This window comes from Chiloscyllium punctatum, chromosome 26 (assembly GCF_047496795.1).
Source record: "Chiloscyllium punctatum isolate Juve2018m chromosome 26, sChiPun1.3, whole genome shotgun sequence".
NCBI lineage: Eukaryota > Metazoa > Chordata > Chondrichthyes > Orectolobiformes > Hemiscylliidae > Chiloscyllium > Chiloscyllium punctatum.
In genome coordinates this window covers 56,945,213-56,969,026 of record NC_092764.1, presented here as the reverse complement: position 1 = coordinate 56,969,026, position 23,814 = coordinate 56,945,213, and the positions used below count along the sequence as shown (strand labels likewise).

The 23,814-nt window shown below is 39.6% G+C and overlaps 1 protein-coding gene across 3 annotated transcripts in view; it reads right to left on the bottom strand.

The window, feature by feature from the left end:
* Positions 1 to 5,182: 5,182 nt before the first annotated feature.
* zdhhc1 (zDHHC palmitoyltransferase 1) overlaps positions 5,183 to 23,814 on the bottom strand; it is a 65,019-nt gene continuing 46,387 nt past the window's right edge. For all 3 annotated transcript variants that reach the window (XM_072547470.1, XM_072547471.1, XM_072547472.1), the window contains 4 exons: positions 14,749 to 14,834; positions 10,184 to 10,283; positions 8,241 to 8,340; positions 5,183 to 6,502 (listed from right to left, as the gene is read on the bottom strand). In XM_072547470.1, the coding sequence (XP_072403571.1) occupies positions 5,937 to 6,502; positions 8,241 to 8,340; positions 10,184 to 10,283; positions 14,749 to 14,834 (852 nt within the window). In that variant the 3' untranslated portion in view covers positions 5,183 to 5,936. The remainder of the gene's footprint in view (positions 6,503 to 8,240; positions 8,341 to 10,183; positions 10,284 to 14,748; positions 14,835 to 23,814) is intronic.

Below are 23,814 nucleotides of genomic sequence, written 5' to 3'. Positions count from 1 at the left end.
TTATGCCCAAAACATTGACTCTCCTGCTCCTTGGATGCTGTCTGACCTGCTACACTTTCCCACACTGCCACACTTTCAACTCTACTCTCCAGCATCTGCAGTCCTCACTTTCTTCACTGTGTACTATTGTCAAGATCCTAACTTGGAAATATATTGTTGTCCCTTCAGTAGCACTGAGTCAAAATCCTGCAACTCCCTTGCTAAAGGCACGGTGTGTCCATCTACACCAACAGACTGCAGCAGTTCAAAGTGGCAGCTCACCAGCATTTTCTCAAGGATGAGAAATGAATGCTGGCCCAACCAACAACACCCACATCCCCTGAATGAATAAAAATAAATTAAGGAATTTCACATGTCTCCACATGACAGAGTCACAGAGATATACAGCATGGAAACAGAAGTTTCAGTCCAATTTATCCATGCCAACCAGACAAGCCAAATAAATCTAGTCCTATTTTCCAGCATTTGGCCTATATCCCTCTAAACCCTTCCTATTCATATACCCATATAGATGCCATTTAAATGTTGTAATTGTATCAGCCTCCACTACTTCCTCTGGTAGCTCATTCCATAGATGCACCATGGTCTGCATGAAAATGTTGCCCCTTCAATTCCTCTTAAATCTTTCCCCTCTCACCTTAAACCTATGCCCTCTAGTTTTGGACTCCCCCACCTTGGGGGGGGAAAAAGAACCTTGTCTATTTACCCTCACCATGTCCCTCATGATTTTATAAACCTCTATAAGGTCACCCCTCAGCCTCTGACACTCCAGAGAAAAATAGCCCCAGCCTATTCAGCTTTTCTCTATAGTTCAAAACGTCCAACCTTGGCAACATCCTTATAAATCTTTTCTGAACCCTTTCAAGTTTCATAAACTACAGCAGGGAGACCAGAATTGCACGCAGTACTCCAATACTGGCCTAACCAACCTCCTACGTAGCTGTAATGCGACTTCCCAACATCTATACTCAATGCACTGACCAACAAAGGAAAGCATACCAAATGCCTTCTTCACTATCCCATCTACCTAAGATTCCACTTTCAAGAACTAAACTCCATCTGTCACTCCTTGGCCCACTGGCCCATCTGACCAAGGTTCAACTGTACTCTGAAGTAACCTTCTTGGCGGTCCACCTCACCTCAAATTTTGGTGTCATCTGCAAACTTACTAATCATAGCTCTTATGTTCACATCCAAATTATTTACATAAATGACAAAGAGCAGTGGACCCATAACTGACCTTTGTGGCACACCACTGGTCACAGGCCTCGAGTCTGAAAAGCAACTCTCCACTACCACCCTCTGTCTTCTACCTTCAAGCCAGTTCTGTATCCAAATAGCTAGCTCTCCCTGTATTCCAATTGCTCTAACCTTGCTAACCAGTCTACCATGAGGAATCTTGTCAAAAACCTTACTGAGGTCCATATAGATCATGTCCACCATTCTGCACTCATCAATTCTCTTTGTTACTTCTTCAAAAAACTCAATAAACTTAGTGAGACACAATTTCCCATGCACAAAGCCAGGCTGACTATCCCTAATCAGTCCTTCCCTTTCCAAGTACATGTAAATCCTGACTCTCAGGTAGAAACTAAAATCAACCAAACTCTGAGCTCAAAGTGTAACAATAGAAAATGTCTGCTATGGAAGAAGAGAGTTTTCATATTAAACTAATGATTTAATTTGAATAAAATTTCTGTTAAGCAGGTATCTTTCTGCTGCAAATTGTAACATCAACATTGCAGAAGCTATAACAATACAACCATGGAAACTAAAGGACACACAAATCTAATGTTCAAGAAGCAAGTACCTGCTACTTCAAAAGAGTACTATCCAATAAATAAAGCTGGAATTTGCCATGTTACATTCCACTGAACAAATACAATTGTTTTCATTCAAAGCACCTTATTTTTCTTATTAGAAATTGAACATGATGTCTTTGACAACTTGCTCTGGGGTAAATGAGGATATTAAGGTCACTTAAAAATCAAATCAAAAAGTAAGTCTACTTTAGTTGCAATTTCTTTTACTATGCTGTGTTCTCAGGCACCAATATCCTGCTCAGTGTACAACTGTAAGGCACTTCTGAGATATTTTAATGTGATCAGGTGACATTACAAATGCTTCTGCCACAATGTTGGCCATTCCCTCTTGAACGAATTGATGATCACAAAAAAAACCTTACATTTACATAATAACTTTCATGATTTCAGGACATCCAAAAATGATATTACAGTCATTTTGCAGTGTAGTTGCATCTAATATAGGAAATTTTCACACAGTAAAATCCCACAAATAGCAAGGTGATGAACAGACTATCTATCTTTACAATGTTGCTAGGAATATAAATATTGGTCAGACACTGAGTTAACTCCCCGAAAAATGCATTATAGGATCTTTATGTCCAGGTTAACCATGACTTAATCAGACCCTTAATTTCGTGCCCCTTCCAAAAAACTGCACCTCAGGCAGTGCATCATTGCTCTAGATTGCCAGTCCAGATTTGCATGCTACAATTTCTAGGGTGGAACTTGAACGCAAAACCTTTTGACGTAGAGGTGAGAGTGGGTTGTCAACATGAGTACATGTGCCCTGGAAAGACACAAGTTGGGTTCTATGTGTCAATAGCATGATAAATGTAAGTGTACAGTCAAAAAGCATTAAACTGAACAGCAAGTCACTGCACAAAATGAAAATATTACTCAGACCTTCAAACATATTTTCTTCAAGTGCTGCAAGCTTTGAAGAATGTATTGAAGAAACAGAATCTAAATATTAGCCTGTGTCAAGATAACAACATTTCAGCTCTTATTTTGCCAGTATTTCAGGAGTAGGGAAAGTCAACTTTTTTCATTGGAATAGAGACTGGTGGCCATTGGAATAAATGGAGAGCAGGAATGATTATTAGAACAAATCAAATCAGCCATTGGAAGCAGTAGCTTTCTGAGTGCTGCTCCTTCATCAGGTGGTTGTGGAGTACATTGCAGAGTTACATTGTACTTTGCTCAAAAACTGCATGAATCCATGTAAGACTCTGTTAACTCACTTTTTTAGATTCGAATCAATCTAAATATTATGGCACAGACAACAGCACACAGAAGGGCTAACACCTTCAACACATTATCTGGGCTGACATCAATTGTTAAAGTCAACCTGAGAATGTAACTTTTAAAAAATATTTTGTGATTTACATATGAAAGTAGTGAAACTAACATGGTCACTCTAATAGATGAGAGACAACAAACAATCAAGGTATTTTTCAATGTATAATTTCAGTTACATCACACTAAATTTTTGTTATAAATTCTGTGTCTTACAATTGTATACTCCACAACCACCTGATGGAGCAGTGTTCCGAAAGCTAGTGCTTCCAATTAAACCTGTTGGACTATAACCTATGTTGTGTGATTTTTAACTTTGACTAAAACAAGAAACATATAAATTCATTTGTCTGTTATCTTTTATCTTCGTTTTACTTCAATTAAATAATAGGCTAATCAAATTACGCATGCATCAAGATATTTCTTTGTAATCCCAACTTGCTCGCAGTTCAATTTAATGCCAGCTAATTCAAAGGTTCTCCAAGAATAAAACTATACAATACATTTGATGAAGTGTCACAGGAAATGTTATAGGAAGAATATAGAGGCAAAACAGGATGCGGAGAAACCTTCATAGAATTCCGACAGCAAGGAAGCAGGCCATTTGGCCCATCGTGCATCACACCCTACCCTTTCCCTGCAACTGTGCACTTCCCATGGCCAATCCACCTAACCTGCACATCTTGGACTTGGGGAGAAAATGGAGCACTCTGAGAAAACCACACAGACATGGGGGGGGAATGTGCAAACTCCACACAGTCACCCGATGCTGGAGTCAAGCCTGCGAGGCAGCAGTGTGCTGCACTTAGGAGGGAAGATACCAGAAAAGTATGGACATACATACCAAGGGAGGATGTATCTTTTTTCTCATGGAAAAACACTGGAGGGTGACCAAACAGTGGTCTTTAAAAAGTTGTAATATTACCAACTGTGCTGTAAACAGCTGCCAGGCTAACTTTATTTCTGCTTTTCTCTTCCTCACTTGTCATGTGAAATCTGAAGGTTTCTCTTTGGCAATAATCTGTGTTAATACAGCATAATACAACTTCCTAAGGTACATCACCAGTAAGAAATCATATCGAGGTTAGCCACGAGTAACGTTAAGATTTAGGGCAGGAAATCAAAAATTTGACAAAGATAAAGGAGTAACTTAAAAGGAAGAAAGAGAGGAGAGTGAGGTGGTCAGGAGTGGATGGAATTGCAGAACTTACTACTCGGGTAGCTGGAAGAAGAGCAGTGTAACGAGTGACAAAATCAGGGACGTGGAAGAGGCCAGAATTGGAAGTTTACATAAATCTAAGATTATTGTATTGGAAAGGGCTGTAGGAGCAATGGGGGATAAAGCCATGAGGGAATTTGAATTTAAGGATTAAGAATTTTAACTTCAAAATGTTGCCAGACAGATAGGTGTGAGTCAATATGTATAGCAGTTACATGCAATGGGACATGATACGAGTTAGGATACGGGAAGCAGAGTATTGGGTTAGTTTAAGTTTACGGAGGGTACAAAGTGGAAGGCAGGCAAGAAGCAGTAGAATACTCAAACTTCAAAGCATTGTGAGAGTTCAACAGCAGATGAACTGAGACAATGGTGGAGATGGCCAACTTTATGGAAATGAAGACAGTGATGGCATTGATATGATGTCAGAAAATTAGCTCAGAGTCCAACAAACCTTCAAGGTTGAGAACAGACTAGCTCAGTATCAGACAGTTGCCAATAAGTGGAACAGACATGAGGCTAGGATACCGGAGTATGTGGCAAAAGTGAGGACTGCAGATGCTGGAAATCAGAGTCTAGATTAGAGTGGTGCTGGAAAAGCACAGCTGGTCAGATAGCATCCGAGGAGCAGGAAAATTGACGTTTCGGGCAAAATCACACTCCTAATGAAGGGCTATTGCCCGAAATGTCGATTTTCCTACTGGAGAATGTGGCAGAGACCAAAGATAATTGTTTCTGGCTTTCCAATAATTAATTTCACACATTGTGGAAAATGTAGTGTTAATCTCATCCTAAAAATCTGTGGCACATTTTAGTGATGGAATTATTCCCTAATAATATCTGAATAAACTTTTTAAAATGCTGCAAGTTAAAATGTTTTATTTCAGTACAGAAATAGTACTGTATTCATCAAAAGGTTAAACAGACATTACATCTATAAGGTGATTGGCACTTAAAGGAAACACCATTGAGTAATATTTTAACAAGCCAGACACAAAAGAGATTAATGTCATAAAAAGAATGTTAAGGCCACACGAAGCAAATGCAATGTTTCTGGGAAATCTATTTAAAGATTTCCATTAAATGGCAGGTCTTTAAAGTTCACCACATTGTTACAACTTCCTATCACACAAATTTACATGAATTTGATGGTTACCAGAACTTTAAAAACATTTATTTTATGTCTAAAACATAGCATTGAAACTGTCCCTGAGAAACATAGTTTCATTTCTAGATTGGCCTAATGATTTATATTGATGTATACTTAGTGCCAAATAGAATATATATATAAAAATAACAAAAAAACAAAAATATACTAAAACCTCTGTAAGAGGGACTTTTTCAGATCATATTAACCCTCATTTATATATGTATATATAAAAAAGGAAAATAAAATACTGATTAAATGTTCAAATCTCAATGATATGCCAAAGGTTAGGTCACAGTAGATGACCACTAGATTAAAAAAAACAGACAAGCATCCCGTACCACGGCTTGTAGCTGTCAATCGACTCACTTTCATCACACCCCAAAACTGAATAATGGCCAGGAACTCAGTTTCAAAAGGTATGGGTTGAAAGCAACTGAGTTATAGTTATTAAAATTGGTCCTAAAAGTCATGCCGATGTAGTGTTTGCTCTTGCATCGAAGTTATCTCTGGCATGGAGAAAGAAAACAGGCAAATCTGGGTACTTTTTACTGGACAGTCTCCGTTTTCCAGGATCTAATTTAGCTCGGGGGCTTTGCAATAATTCCGGTAGTGGAAATTCGCCAGTGCTGCGGCTAACATACACAGGCGGTACCTTCTGAACCAGTTCAATTTTTGGATCTAAGCTTGCAAACCTTTTAGAGTTCTTCCTAATATTTGGGTGCACTGGAGAAAATGGCTTTGGTTGTTCACCGTGGTGTTGTGGTTTGGGAATCAGACTCTGCAGGGAATTTCCAAGATTGCTCATTGTGCTGTGAAGGATTGTTTTGGTGTAGTCAACCATTGCTGCACTGCCAAGTCTTGTCTGAATCACTGGGATTTCATCCATGGACTCTGCAGAATCAGAGTGGTATTCAGCTGGAGGGCCTGCAGCCTGAACATGGTTATTGCCATTGAGCATTAACGGAGGTAGAGTAGCCCTTGATGGGAAAGCTGGGATAGGGATCACTGAACTCTGGAAAGCAACAGCAAGATCTGTGGGAGCAAAGAAATTGAGATAGATAATTACAGCAATAATGGTCATTGCAGAGTTTCTTTGAAATGAAATAATATTTATTACTCCAGTTACTTAAAACAGTACATAATTGCATAGCTGAAGGACATGCAGGTTTGAATATATAGAAAGAATTAACATTCAGGATGCAGAGTAGTTATGGTCATTTAAAACTTTTGTGGTCTCATAATCATGTTCCAGTCCAGTAAACTCTACTCATTTCAATTCCTGACCAGATTAATTGATATAGCTAACCTTTTAGTAGTTCCATGAATATCAACTGAGCTCAGACCAAGACTGAGGAAAGTAGTCTTTTCACTGCTTTACTACCAGCAGTCAAAGGCAGCTCAGGAGGTTAAGAATTCATATAGGGGCAAATTGGATTCAAGAGGTGAGTTAACAGGTAAACAGAGAATAATAGGAAAATAAAGCTGAAACACTAGAGATAATAAAATTGTACATCCTAGCAGCACTAAGTAGAAAGTATCCAACTTCATAATGATACACCTATTTTGGTGCATTCAAATAATTAACAGGGAGTCTACAAACTGTCCTGCCCTATTTCTTTTCTATTGGTTTGCAGTTATCAGAAACTGCTAAAATATCACTCCCTCTCCATGAACAGACAGAGAGGACCTCAGCCTCCAAATATTTATGAAACTCCAGGTTACACTGTTGATTGCTCATCATTTCAAATAAATCATAAATCCTCCCTTTATCAGCCCATCTGCAGGCCTCTATGATGAAAATCATATCATGCTGGAATTGAGTTATCAATTCGTGTTCCCACACCCATCCCCCATACACTATTATGAATAGACTGTTGTGTCTTGATCTGGCTCCTTGAATTCAAGATGGAGTAGCTTGGAAATGGGATTTGGCCCATTGACAGATTAATGACCTGGCTCTCTCAGAAATGGATAAAACTCAAAATGGATCAAAGTGCAGTGAGATGTATATAACATGAGGTTTTGAGTGCTTCAGTTAAAAAGAAATGTGTAACTAATGTTGATTTTAATTGCTTGTTATTATAGTAAAAGTCTTAAAACGTTAACTCAGGTCACACAATTTTTTTTAGGTTAGTCACTGAGAACTTCAAAAGATTCCTTTTTAAAATGTTAATGGTCTTGACACTATACCCATTTCCTTCACTGAGAAGTCACCCAAGAGAGCTGTCCAACAAGTCTCCCTGATGTCAACCATAACTTAAATGAACATTACACCAACAGCTGATTGAAATTCCAAACTTGTCCACTTGGTTGCCTTCAAAAACTAAGTGCTGTTCTCTCTCAACCTGAATCCCTGCAGACAGAACTTTTCTTCCCTCTTTACCTAGTGTGTGCATGCATCCATTTTAGTTTAATGAGAGGGGTAAGTGTTTATAATTTCATATTACAAACAAAGTATGTTAACCAGTTTTGCATCATCATTGACTACAAACAAACCATCTCAATCAATTTTATGTTTATTAAAGAAACCTGGATGGATGTTTCATTTTAAATCTAATATAGAGAAAACATATGATTGACCACATTGGGAACTAGGGTAAAACAATTCATGTTGTAACCTGGAGAGTGATGGGACTACAGAAAGAAAAGGCACTTCTCACATTTAGGTTGTGAGAAACCCTGAAACATACCATGTGATTCTCCCAAATAAAACACAATGTTTCATTAAAAGTTTCCATCCAATCCTTATTATTTACAAACTGATCCTTACCTGGTTCTGAAAGTGGAACAGCAGATGGTAGTTTAATGGTGCTGGCTGATGACCTATCAGTCATTATGTCTGCAGGTAGTTTGTTTACTCTCTTCTTTCTCTTCAATGACAAAGAGATTAGCAACAGTTACTGATGTTCACTCAATTTAAAAATCACCAAGTATTATATGTACTGCGGTCAAGAATGGTATAGAGCTGCTTGCATGTAAAAATAAACACATAATTTTATGATTAATTATTGTAAATTCTTTAAATGCTATTCCAGACTCACTTTGAAAAAAAAATTTTGTTTGAATCACCAACCCAATCAGAAATAATTTCAGTAATTCCCTTGATGCTGCATAAAAGAACAAGTTAATTAGTGGCATGAACCTTGCAGCATTGGGCATATCACACGAGAGTTACAATGATGCAGCAAAGCCACTGTGGGTACTGACTGAACAATCATCTTTTTTGCTTACCACTGAAACCAACAACTTCTGTATAGTCACCCAATGCCTAATTCCATTCAGTCACCATCCTTCAGCTCTCCAGCCTCACTTTAATATTGTTGAAATAAGAGAATAAACAGCAGAGAACTGGGAGTAAATCATAATTATGATCGCTGCAGAGTTTGTTACATTGTTGCTGTTCACGATATCAAACTAGAACAGGTATAATCAATATTATAATTTTATTCAGTCCCCAGTTAAATGCAAGCTGAAATCATATAATGATGATGTCTCACATTGTTGCTTTCTGAAAACTCCACCACTCTTGATGATAAGACCCCCAAACATAATTCAGAACATTTTCCCTCAATTCATCCTTCAGTTCATACACAACCAGTTAACCTCATAAGTAGATATATGCTAAAGTGATGTTCCAAATGAAGCAAAAGGCAAATTGGTTCTATTAGGAGCTTGTTATTACTTTCAGCAGAATTCCCTCGTCAGAACCTTCCTGCTATGGTTTTCATGCAGAAGTGGGCTTGGAACAGGAAGCCTAGTCCTTCAGCCTTGGGCATCATGGTCCGGGCAAGATGAATGAGAATGGACAAGATCATTAATGCATTTAACTGGGCACTGAATAAAATTATAATATTGAATATGCCTGTTCTATTTTGAATCCTGAACAGCAACAATACAACAAACTCTGTAGTGATCAGAATTATGATTTATTCCAGGTCTCTGCTGTTTATTCTCTTACTTCAACAAACCTGAGCTTTTTTTTCTCCTACAAGCTTTGTGTTCTTAATCACGGTCATAGAGAAGTGTAACTAACATCTTTCAGAATGAACTATGTTAAAAGTTGTGCTGGAGACATTCAAAATCAGCTTGACCCAATCGTCATCATCAGACAAGTCTATAAACTGCATTCCCAATAAACCAGGCTATAAATTGCTGACATTGATACAAATCACTCCCTGGACATAACCCTTGAAGTTTTTCATTCAAAGCACAACTACTGTCCTCATATCAACCTCGGTCATTCTGCCCCTACAGATAAAAACCAATAGCTTCTAAAACTGATTCAACAAGCACTGGCATCCCCATAGAGCACAGAATTAAAACAGATGCAGTACTACGTGACACCATCTATAAACCACACTCTCAAAACATGGTAAATAAGAACAGGAAAATGACAACGGGTTTAATTAGAACATCACTGTGATGGGATCCATCATTGAAGACAAGCAGTTAAGGATAAGCCTTTTGAATAAATAAAGAATGCTTTCACGTTTGAGTTGTCTAGTCAAACTATACTGAGCTACTTGTCCCTTCGACAAATGAAATGCTTTGCTTTCACTTGGCAGCCTGCAGCTGAGATAATTAACTAATTACGTATCTCTCATTGAAGGGAGTCACTTTGGCTAAGAAATTGAGTGCTTCAGTTGCACATGAATTCTTAAATGCCTCCATTTTCTAAACATCAGGCTTCTTTGCCTACAATGTCTTATTTACCTTGGTTTTCTGAAGATGTGTAGAAATCACAGGCAAAGAATCATCTTCCAGCTTACTACTGGGTATGTTCAGGTCACCATTCTGATAATGTTTTGGTACCCTAAAATGAAAGAGAGAGGGGGTCAGGCAGTGGCACTAGAGTATTTGCCCATGTTATGACTTAGAGAGACTGTAAACTTGAAGCATAAAATGTGGGCAAGTTCACGTTAGTAAACAACTTAGATGTAATTCCACAATTGGTCAATACTTGTGAAATAAACCAGAGTGTGAGGCAATTTACATTGATGAACAATTTAGAATTGTCTGACCAGGGTGAGCTTACCTGGTTTAAAACCTTAAGCAAAGCTTTGCAGTTAATTTACAAAAACAGAAACTGCTGCCAAAGCTCAGCAGGTCTGGCAGCATCAGTGGAGAGAACCAGAGTTAACATCTGAGGTCAGGTGACCCTTCGCCAGAACACTTCTGAGGAAGGGTCACCTTACCTGAAACAGTTCCCTCTGATTTCTCTCCACAGATGCTGCCAGACCTGCTGAGCTTTGGCAGCAGTTTCTGGCTTTTATTTATTTACTTTGTGGGATGCGAGCTTTGCTAGCTGGCCAGCATTTATTGCCCATCCCTAGATGCCTTTGAGAAGATGGAGGCGAGCTGCCTTCTTGAACCACTGTAGTCCATGTGCTGTGGGTTAACTCACAACGCCTTTAGGGGGGGGGGGGATTTTGACGCAGCAACAGTAATCGAACAGCTGTAGGTTCCCAAGTCAGGATCGTGAGTGGCTTGGATAGGAACTTGAAGGTGATGGTGTTCTCACGTATCTGCTGCCCTTGACCTTTCAAATAGAAGTGGTCACGGATTTGAAAGGTGCATCTTGTAGATAGTACACATTCTGCTACTGAGCGTCGGCAGTTGAAGGAGTGGATGCAGTCCCAATAAATGGGCTGCTTTGTCCTGGATGGTGTCAAGCTTCTTGAGTGTTTTTGGGGCTGCACTCATCCAGGGCAAGTGGGAACACTCCATCACACACCTACCTTGTGCCTTGTAGATAGTGGGCAGTCTTTGGAGAGTCAGGAGGGGAGTTACTCACTGCAGTATCCATAGCCTCTGACCTGCTCTTGTAGCCACTGCATTTGTGTGGTGAGGCCAGCTGTGTTTCTGATCAGTGATTACTCCTTGGAAGTTGATAGTGGGGATTCAGTGATGGTAAGACCATTGAATGTCAAGGGGTAGTAATTAGATTGTCTCTTGTTGGTGATGGGTCATAGCCTGGCATTTGTGTGGCACAAATATTACTTGCCACTTGTCAGCCTAGGCCTGGATATTGTTCAGATCTTGTTGCATTTGTCCACAGACTGCTTCAGTGTCTCAGGAGTTGTGAATGGTGCTGAACATTGTGCAATCATTGGCAAACATTCCCACTTCTGACCTTAGATGGAGGGAAGGTCATTGATGATGCAGATTAAGATAGTTGGGCCCAGGACACTACCCTGAGGAACTCCTGGGGCTGAGATGACTGACTCCACCAACCAGAATTTCTGATTTACAGATTCCACAGTTCTTTTGGATTTTCTTTGCAGTTAATTGTCAGTCATCATTAACTAGTGCACTCGCCAGGGTCTTTGCCGTGATCCACTCGCCAACCAATGATTTTCCACTCCTACAGTATAAATATTATCCCTTCACTTTTGTATTGCTTTTCTTAACTGTTCTGATGACAGAAGACGAAAGCTTCAGGAAATACATATACACATATTTTTCTTCTTCTAGCAACACTTAAGGTCTGTACTACCAAGCAATTATTTTGAATTATAATGATTAAATCATTCAAACTACACCAATCCAGGTAGTCATCAGACTCAGAGATTTACTGTACAAGGAGCAAGATTCTGAAGAAGTTAATGGCGCATGTTACATTAATGTCTACCCAATCTGAGGATTCCTTGCAAAGCTTTAGGTGGAGATAGGGAATTCTACACTAGTTTTATGGAAGATCTGTACAGAATGCATATGTTCCCCAAGTCCTAGTAATTATGTCCTGAGGCCCAGTAATTAGTAATGAGGCTGTAGTTATCATGCAATAAACCACCTTGTTAATTACAGACTTTACAGAGAAGCACTATGGCAATATGTCCACTATCACTGACAATTATACAGGCTTGAGACAAAGTCAAGACAAAGGAGGATTGCTGGCAATAAACTACCTTAAATAACCCTTATTCTGAACCGCAGTGACAGAGGCAGCAGATACTGTTAGGTGTCAGTAGTGGAAATCAGAGTAGTGTCACAACAGTATGCTTAATGTGGTATTCTGACAATATACATTGTTACAACACACTGCAGGGTCTGTGACCAGGAAGGAAAAAACAATGACCAGCTTTCTTTCTTTTCTAATTAATTAACATTAGCTCTGCAGGAACTGAATTGCATGTAGTTACTGGACAATAACAAGATCAGCTGGCAAATAACATTTGCAGGGTTAGGTGAACTGTCCATTCAGAAAGTCAGTGCAGCCACAACGGGTCAAATAACTGCCTCGTGCTGTAATAATTCATTGATGCTATAAAAAATATGCTCCACATACGTTCCAACAGGCCATTCAGCCTATTAAGCCTGTCCTGACATTTAATTTGGTCATACACTTCAATCTTTTTTACCCAACCTCCCTTGTACACCCTTGGTAATCAGAAATCCATCAATCTTTACCATAACATTCCATTAGTTACATCTTTCCAATCTAAAAAGACCCATTAATCCCCACTCTATCTTCTGTGTATTAACCAACCTCAAAACTCTGCTAATACATTACCCCTCAACACCATGAGCTCCCAGCTAATGCAATAACCCTTTATGTTACCTTATCAAATGCCTTCTGAAAATCTAGATATATTACATTTAACAATTCCCCTTCATCAACTCTGCTTTTCATATTCTCAAAAAAACTAGCAAACCCGTCAAGCATGACTTTCCTTTCATAAAACATTGACACTATTGGTGCTGTCAGACTTTTATAAATGCCTTCTTTCTTCTTTAACACTGAATTCTATCCATCAGATCCTGGTGACTTGACTGCCTTCAGTTCCGTTACTTTCCTCCCATTAACACCTTGCTTATCCGATATCTCTGGAATATTTATAATGTCCTCTGTGAAGACCAATGCAAAATACACATTCAAATTATCTGCCATTCCCTTATTCCCCAGTTAACAATCCTCAGTTGCATCCCCTCAAGAGTCCTAGACACTTTTTATATACCCATAGATGTTCTTTCAGGTTGAGGATAAGCCCTGATGGATTTTGGAAGAGTGAAGGACTGGAGCCTCAGCCTGGTGTCATTTCTGTGCAAGGTGAAAGAGAGAGGAAAGTGACATCTGGGAAATTGAGAAGGTAGCAAATACTTACATTTTAAAAAGGTTAAGCACAATCATATTTTGGAATAAAGGAGCATTTTGCGCATAATAGGTGGAGAAAGTGGAGTTAGATCTCAAGCTATTTTTGAGGGAAAAAAAAGGTTAATTGCATTTTGTTAAAAACAGGATTGAGTTTAGAGGGTCAGCTCTCAAGCAAATCATTACTTTTCTCCCCCATACACTGTTGGTCAAAAGTTCATAACCTTTCTAATAAATTCACATGATAGTCATTTTGTTGACAGATACACTTTACAATTAGCAAAACTGTAGCAAGATACAATTAAATTAATGAAGACAATGTCCAAAAATGAAATAATTGAATGGTTAGTTCCTTCATACTACAGCAGAGAATTTACACGTCTGACCCACAGCTAATTTGGGCTTAATAATGTATTTAGACTAAGTACAGCATTCAGATATCTATGGCTACTGACCTAACAGTCAACTGACAGATGAAAAAAAATTTTTTAATGTTGTGCTTTTAACGTAAAGTCACCATTTTGTATTAGAAGGCACCTTCACAAAAAGGCCTTTCCTAATTCAGAACAAACACTCATGCCAATTGATTGAAAATATAAATAATATCTGAAAGTCCTCGCAAAGAATCATTTGTATCACAATTGTGTAGAAAACACCAGAGATCTTAGATAATATATACACAAGATCACATTATATACAAACCAACAATCTAATAAAGAAGCAAACCAACATGAGAGGTATGGTTCAACATCTGTCCCAATCATTACAGCACACGTAATTCAAATTCAAACTATGTGCTGCATTGAATAATACAATCCAGGAATGAGTGTCATTATTAGTATCCAGTACAGATAGAATAATGCAATCTTCTGAGATGCAATAGAATGCACTCCAGAGAATAAGATATAGCATTAATCAGAATGACTCATTGCAAAGGAGTCTCATTAGTTTTAACCTCACAGTCAGATTAATTCCTTCTCATACAATAGGCAAACAACATTATTGCCACTGTTTTCCAATCTCTGCTTTTGGATTTTAACTTAATTACAAATTAAGTACAAGGAGTTTAGTTGATCTTCTTATACAATTGACATATTTGCATACTACTTGATTGTATATTTAATACAGTGTGTCCGTTAATTGTTATTTTGTTTTATTTGAAAAATTAAGTTGTATGAACACTTACTCCTTTGTCAATGATACTGTTAATGAGGTACCTTCAAACGGAATTCCATCATTAGTGTATCCTAGAGAACCTGTAGTTCCAAAATTCTGGAAAACATTAAAAAATCCATTTCGTATCAGTATTTCTGGTAAAACATTTTGAAAGTTTGCTTCTTTCAAAGATAGAGTGGTTGCATTACAAAGTACAATTTATTTTGCCCAATAAGAATTTGTTATTAGTCTCTTCCAGAGTTTGAATGCACATTCATAATAACATACACTACGAAGAAAAGAATACTTCACTCTTTCAAATTCCCAGTCGTGTTGGTAGGTAAAATGAATATTTATGCATACTGTAATAGAATAGAAAGGTTCCAGACTGAGATTAGTTGATGTCTATACAGTTTACCACTGACAATAACCTCTGCTAGAATACGCACAGGATGGCAGGTAAAGGCAAAGCTGTATTTGGCTATAATAAATTGCATAATAAAGGCTCACAATTGAAATATTATAAACACAAATATCTAACACATATCTGTACCCATCAACTATATAGAATCACATATTTCATTGCTCTTATTTGATTACAATCTATTTATCCAAGTCTTGAAAGTTCCCGGTTGCATCAGCATCCAGACTTTTTTTTGTGGCAAAGTGCTTTTCAAAGTTCTATCACCCTTTGTTTGGCATAATTTAAAATTTAAGGTTATATGCTCTCATTCTTGATTCTTCCACCTAAAGAAATATTCTTCTGTAATTACCTTATAAAATCCTGTTATATTTGCAAGGTATTTGAAATACTAAGTGCAAAAGCAAAATACTGCAAATGATGGAATTCTGACACAAAAACAAAAACTGCTGGAAATACCCAGTGGCCCTGCAGAGATGATAGTTTAAGGCAAAAAACAAAAACAAACTTCTTTGGGCCAAAATCTGGAAACCGGGGATAAAATGTGATCATCTCTTATGCATTCTGAAATTTCCTGTCAACGAAGCTGATTTACTGATTGATGATAAATGTCAAGTTTTGACTCCAATCAACCTAGATTCAACTTGCTGAGAATTGGTCACGAGCCACTACTTCAGACTTCACGACACTGACAGAAATACTGACATTTGAATAGTGTATTGAATTCAAGAAAGAAAACCGATTTCAGGAATAGAGACCAAAGCTTCTCAGTTGACTTCTTTACTTCTTTAGACTTCTGGGTTGCCTGATTTCCAGAAAAACAACAGGAGGCTGACATTAGAAATTAAACTTTTGACAGCAATAAAAAGGGCACTCTCGTGGCTAAGTGGGAGTGTCCCTGCCTCTGACCAGAGAGGACTCTGTTCAAGTCCCACCTGTTCCAGAGGCAATGCAATAAAAAAAATTGACTGCAATAATTAGATAGATCACAACCTACACAGTGCTGAACACAATTTCAAAAATAAAATCACATGATATGATTCAATCGATGAAATCTCTAAATAACGTAATGTCTCCAGTTTCCTCCACATATCCATAATGAAAGATGATTAAATCACAAAAAGATGTGCATCCCAACTCTGCGTGGAACTATCACCCAACAATTATTTTTGCAGGATTGGCTAATCAGTGTCTCGAGGGTGCATTTGCCACCTAACGCAGAGGAGGTGGTTGTGGTTCTGTTCGCCAAGCTGGGAATTTGTCTTGCAAACGTTTCGTCCCCTGTCTAGGTGACATCCTGAGTGCTTGGGAGTCTCCTGTGAAGTGCTTCTGTGCTGTTTCCTCCGGTATTTATAGTGGCATGTCTCTGCCGCTCCCGGTTGTCAGTACCAGCTGTCCACTGTAGTGGCCGGTATATTGGGTCCAGGTCGATGTGTTTGTTGATAGAGTCTGTGGATGAGTGCCATGCCTCTAGGAATTCCCTGGCTGTTCTCTGTTTGGCTTGCCCTATAATGGTAGTGTTGTCCCAGTCGAATTCATGTTGCTTGTCGTCTGTGTGTGTGGCTACTAAGGATAGCTGGTCGTGTCGTTTCGTGGCTAGTTGGTGTTCGTGTATACGGATCGTTAACTGTCTTTCTGTTTGTCCGATGTAGTGTTTTGTGTAGTCCTTGCATGGGATTTTGTACACTACATTGATTTTGCTCATGTTGGGTATCGGGTCCTTCGTTCTGGTGAGTTGTTGTCTGAGCGTGGCTGTTGGTTTGTGTGCTACTGTGAGTCCTAGTGGTCGTAGAAGTCTGGCTGTCAGTTCAGAAATGCTCCTGATGTATGGTAGTGTGGCTCGTCCTTTGGGTTGCGGCATGTCCTCGTTCCGTTGTCTCTCCCTTAGGCATCTGTTGATGAAATTGCGAGGGTATCCGTTTTTGGCAAATACATTGTATAGGTGTTCCTCTTCCTCTTTTTGTAGTTCTGGTGTGCTGCAGTGTGTTGTGGCCCTTTTGAATAGTGTCCTGATGCAACTTCGTTTGTGTGTGTTGGGGTGGTTGCTTTCATAGTTTAGGACTTGGTCTGTGTGTGTGGCTTTCCTGTATATCTTTGTGGTGAATTCTCCGTTCGGTGTTCTCTGTACCATCACGTCTAGGAATGGGAGTTGGTTGTCCTTTTCTTCCTCTCTAGTGAATCGGATTCCTGTGAGTGTGGCATTGATGATCTGGTGTGTGTTCTCTATTTCTGTGTTTTTAATTATTACAAAGGTGTCATCCACGTATCTGACCCAGAGTTTGGGTTGAATTTGTGGTAAGACTGTTTGTTCTAACCTTTGCATTACTGCTTCTGCTATGAGTCCAGAGATCGGTGAGCCCATGGATGTTCCGTTGATTTGTTCGTATATTTGGTTGTTGAATGTGAAGTGTGTTGTAAGGCACAAGTCCAGTAGTTTAAGTCTTTGTTGATAGGTTCAACGTTCTGTTGTCTGTTATGCCTGTGCAGCAGGTTGGCTATTGTTTCTTTGGCTAGGGTTTTGTCGATGGATGTGAACAGTGCCGTTACATCGAATGAGACCATAGTTTCTTCCTTGTCTATGTGTATATTTCTGATGATGTCCAAGAATTCCTGTGTCGATTGTATAGATTACCTCGATCCGCTGATCAGATGTTTCAGTTTCTGCTGTAGTTCTTTGGCCAGTTTGTGTGATGGTGTCCCTGGTAGTGATACGATGGGTCTGAGTGGGATGTCTGGTTTGTGCACTTTGGGTAGTCCATAGAATCTGGGGGTGTTGTTGCTTTCAGGTTTCATTCTTTGTAAGTCAGACCTGGTTATCTGTCCGTTTTTTTGTAGATTCCTCTGTGTTGTTTATCCTATTGGTGAGCTGTGGGGTGGGGTCAAACTCCCTCTTTTGGTAGGTGTTGGTATCTGCAAGTAGTTGTTGTACTTTTTGCATGTACTCTGCTTTGTCCAGGATGACCGTCATTCTGCCTTTGTCTGCTGGTAGTATAATTATCTTACATAAGTATCGTACCGCTGATAACAAGAAAAAGACAAACACATAACCTCAACACCAAGGAGAGGGAAGCACAAAAATCACTAAGAAATGATAAGAACATAATTATACTACCAGCAGACAAAGGCAGAATGACAGTCATCCTGAACAAAGCAGAGTACATGCAAAAAGTACAACAACTACTTGCAGATACCAACACCTACCAAAAGAGGGAGTTTGACCCCACCCCACAGCTCACCAATAGGATAAACAACACAGAGGAATCTACAAAAAAACGGCCAGATAACCAGGTCTGACTTACAAAGAATGAAACCTGAAAGCAACAACACCCCCAGATTCTATGGACTACCCAAAGTGCACAAACCAGACATCCCACTCAGACCCATAGTATCACTACCAGGGACACCATCACACAAACTGCCCAAAGAACTACAGCAGAAACTGAAACACCTGATCAGCGGATCGAGACAATCTATACAATTGACACAGGAATTCTTGGACATCATCAGAAATATACACATAGACAAGGAAGAAACTATGGTCTCATTCGATGTAACGGCACTGTTCACCTCCATCGACAAAACCCTAGCCAAAGAAACAATAGCCAACCTGCTGGACAGGCATAACAGACAACAGGACGTTGAACCTATCAACAAAGACTTAAACTACTGGACTTGTGCCTTACAACACTTCACATTCAACAACCAAATATACGAACAAGTCAACGGAACACCCATGGGCTCACCGATCTCTGGACTCATAGCAGAAGCAGTAATGCAAAGGTTAGAACAAACAGTCTTACCACAAATTCAACCCAAACTCTGGGTCAGATACGTGGATGACACCTTTGTAATAATTAAAAACACAGAAATAGAGAACACACACCAGATCATCAACGCCACACTCACAGGAATCCGATTCACTAGAGAGGAAGAAAAGGACAACCAACTCCCATTCCTAGACGTGATGGTACCGAGAACACCGAACGGAGAATTCACCACAAAGATATACAGGAAAGCCACACACACAGACCAAGTCCTAAACTATGAAAGCAACCACCCCAACACACACAAACGAAGTTGCATCAGGACACTATTCAAAAGGGCCACAACACACTGCAGCACACCAGAACTACAAAAAAAGAGGAAGAGGAACACCTATACAATGTATTTGCCAAAAACGGATACCCTCGCAATTTCATCAACAGATGCCTAAGGGAGAGACAACGGAACGAGGACATGCCGCAACCCAAAGGACGAGCCACACTACCATACATCAGGAGCATTTCTGAACTGACAGCCAGACTACTGCGACCACTAGCACTCATAATAGCACACAAACCAACAGCCACGCTCAGACAACAACTCACCAGAACGAAGGACCCGATACCCAACATGAGCAAAATCAATGTAGTGTACAAAATCCCATGCAAGGACTACACAAAACACTACATCGGACAAACAGAAAGACAGTTAACGATCCGTATACCCGAACACCAACTAGCCATGAAACGACACGACCAGCTATCCTTAGTAGCCACACACACAGACGACAAGCAACATGAATTCGACACTACCATTATAGGGCAAGCCTAACAGAGAACAGCCAAGGAATTCCTAGAGGCATGGCACTCATCCACAGACTCTATCAACAAACACATCGACCTGGACCCAATATACCGGCCACTACAGTGGACAGCTGGAACTGACAACCGGAAGCGGCAGAGACAGGCCACTATAAATGCCGGAGGAAACATCACAGAAGCGCTTCACAGGAGGCTCCCAAGCACCGAGGATGTCACCTAGACAGGGGATGAAACGTTTGCAAGACAAATTCCCAGCTCGGCGAACAGAACCACAACAACGAGCACCCGAGCTACAAATCTTCTCCCAAACTTTGAGCAGAGGAGGTGGTTTCCACAATGTGGGTACACTGGCAATCCAACCGGTTGCAATAGGAGATGCAGCTTCCAAGATAGCAAGAGAAGTAGAAAGTGACTGTAGCATTAGATGGGCGTATCCTCTGAAGACTAGGTATTAAAATTTAGATTGAAAGGCAGACATAATTACTAGTTGTGATTGTGGTGGAACAACTCCTCTCCCAGAGGCCTGAAATTGTAGCTGTTTCTCAGTGGTAACGACAGTACAGACAGGATTATAAGATGTGCAGCGGATCAAGTGTGACACCACACCTTTCCTGCAGGACAGAGTCATTTAACCAGTTGCAGTGTGGAGCCCAGACAAAAAAATGAGTTTGGGTAGGAAGACCAATTAATTCCTCAAATGACTACCTACTGCTTATAGAAAATTAGCCCCTCTGCAGCCTTCCTGAAGACGATGAGGTAGATGGTGCCAGCACCAGCAAACCAGTTGACAGTAGGAAATTACAGTCCTCGTGGGCAGCACGGTGGCACAGTGGTTAGCACTGTTGTCTCACAGCGCCAGAGACCCGGGTTCAATTCCCGCCTCAGGCGACTGACTGTGTGGAGTTTGCACGTTCTCCCTGTGTCTGCCCGGGTTTCCTCCGGGTGCTCCGGTTTCCTCCCACAATCCAAAGATGTGCAGGTAAGGTGAATTGGCCATGCAAAATTGCCCGTAGTGTTAGGTAAGGGGTATGGGTGGGTTGTGCTTCGGCAGGTCGGTGAGGACTTGTTGGGCCGAAGGGCCTGTTTCCACACTGTAATGTAATGTAATCTAATCTCATTAACACCTGACCCTCCCTCCAACTGGTTTCAAAAATCTAGCCCAATGTTTCTGATCATTGATCTAGTACTTTCTTTTAATAATCCAGAGTCCAATTTAGGTTTATACTAACAACAGTTATTCTCTTTGTTTTCAGATGTCCCAGATTTCCTTAGGACATACACCCTTTTGCAGTTATACTGAAAATGCACTTCAGATTTCTGGCATCGAGCTGAAGCTATTGCCTATCCATCAACTCGCTTACAACCTCCAGCAATCTTCCTTAGTTTGCAAAATCACTCAAGTTGTTACCAACAAACTTTATCATCATGTTTTTATGCCAATGCCCAAGTCATGAATATAATGGCAATATGAAATCAGAGTTCAAAAACCCAAAGGATACCAGCATGGTAAGCCAAAAACACACCAATTCCTTCAGGCTCTAATTTTTCACCAAATCATCCCTCTTCATATAAATAAACTTTCAGAACAAGTTTCTTACGTCACACCTTATCTATTCCTTCTGAAAATCCATACATGTACCATAGGTCTTATTCTCTTTATTCTAGTCCCTTCACAAAAATACATATTAGATAAACAATACTTTTGACTATTTTTCACTTGCCTTGTCTTTTGGTATTACAAATTCCAGATTCTCACTGGTAAATGAGAACAGAGTAAATGGTTTATTTATTTCATGGTGCATCTATTTCCTCTTCCTTGAGCAGAATTGTAACATTTCCCACAGTTCAGGTCTTGGGCACAACTTCAGTTTTGAAAGAGCTTTGGGAAAATTGTGCCTGATGTCCCGTTATTTCTGCCAAACAAATAATGCAGGTTGCAATTCTAGATACTGTCTTTCACATGGAACATGATGTCAAGGTCCAGAATGCCCTCTAAGCCGCATTCAAAAGATCCCATGAGCACTGCAATTCTGTTCAATGTAGATCAACTGTGCTTGGTTTGATCAAATGGAGAACACGAATTGGGGTTTCACTTCAGCACACTGGCTGTGACTGAGTGGTTAAAAAATGGATTTGATCTACTGGGATCTCCAACACAGTTTTAGATCCTGCTAAACCTGTTTATTATTAGTTGTGAAATGGTGGGGCAATGGCAAAAGTAGTTGCCTTCCAAGTAGTTGGCCTGGGTTCAACTGTCAGGCTTCACATTTTCGGGTCCAATGGCACAGTAGTGAGAAGGTCTGAGTTAAGTTCCACCTCAGTGTTATGACTTCCCCGTGGTCATTTTTTTAAAATCTACCTGTTCAGGAAAAGTAGAGTGTAGAGACTCTTACTTAAATCATAGTGCTGCTGAATTTGGAATTGTGTTTGTTATGTTTCATTCCATGAAAAAGAATTGTAAAACAATGCTCCTGCATCCTCCTTAACTAAATGGCTTTCGGGAATGCAAGTATTCTACTTTCTATCCTCATCCTTATTTAGCCCTCAAACAATATCACAAGAACAAACTTATCTGGCCATTATTTCTCAGCTGTTGTGGGACTTTTGAGAATGCAAACTGGCTGCCACATTTCCTACACAACAGAAATTATTACATTTTCAATTATTTTATTCACTGTATCGCACATTGGGCTGCCCTACCATAAGTTTTCTTCCATTCATCTGTATCTCAAATTCATGGATATAATTATAAAGAGGGTGATGCAGGACCAGAGGGAATATGTGTGCACAGATTGAAGATGACAGGGCAGGTTAAGAAATCCATTATTAAGGCAGATGAGACTCTCAGCTTTATGACTCGAGGCAGAGAGTACAAAAGAAAGGAAAAGAACCTTCATCAAGTATTGGTTTGAGCACTGTATTTTAGGAAGGCATTGGAGATGGTGCAGATAGGATTTACAAGAATGGCTCATAGGATGAAAGATTTATATTGAAAACTCAAAGCTGGAATCATTCTTCTTAGAAAAGTAAAGTCTACAAAGAGATTTGACACTAGTAGCCAAAATCATGAAGCACCTGGACGGAGTTGATAAGAAGAAAATGTTCGATTGGTGGAAGGTCAAGAACCAGAAAACATAAATTTAAGGCAAATATCAAAAAGAAAACAGAGGCAACATGACAAAACACCTTTTAGTTTTATACACTGAAATGCACTTTGAGAGAATTTGGTGGGGGTAGATTCAATCTTAGCTTTCAGAAGGTAATAAATAATTACCTGAAGAGAAAGAATTTGAAGGGTTACGGAGAAAAGACAGAGAAGTCGGATTTACTGAGTTCCTATTGCACAGAATTGGCATAGACTGCCTCCTTCTTTACTGTTGTGATTCTATGGTGACACTTGCACTTCAGTAGTATTAATCTTGTTTTGAAAAGCAACTGTTTCAGTTGGAGGATTAGGTCTTCCACAGCCTCCTAAGAAACTCTTGCAGCCTTGCAACACATTGCAAAATGGTAACTGCACAAAGCAATGTCACTATTTGAAATAACATGCAAAACGTTTTTCATTTCTCTGTTACAGTCAACCACACTACATTGTAGCAAGGACTGCACCAATTAATATCCCCTTGCCTCAAAAAAGCTCAAAATAAAATTAGCTCGCCAGGAATATTTGATCATAAATATAAGCCATAACTATTAATTTAACCTGGGGCAGTGTTTTGTAGAGGAATAAGATAGTGTTATTTTCTGGGTCTGTAGATTGTGAAGGAGCAAAAAAGGCCTTTAGTAGAGTGATATGCACTTCTTGTGAGACGTGCGAGTTAAAAGGTTACTGCACATTATATGTGCAATAAATGCTGTAGGTTGTGAATCCTATCAGATCGAATGGATCGCTTGGAGAAACAGTTAGAAGCAATGAGGAATTTGCAAAGCAACAATGCGTGAAGAATGGCAAATGTGGTCACATAGATGGGTTAACTCCAGGAAAGGTAAGAGAGGTAGGCAGGTAGTGCAGGAATCTTCTGTGGCTATCCCCATTTCAAACAAGTACGCTGTTTTGGAAAATGTAGGGGATGATCGATTCACAGAGGAACGT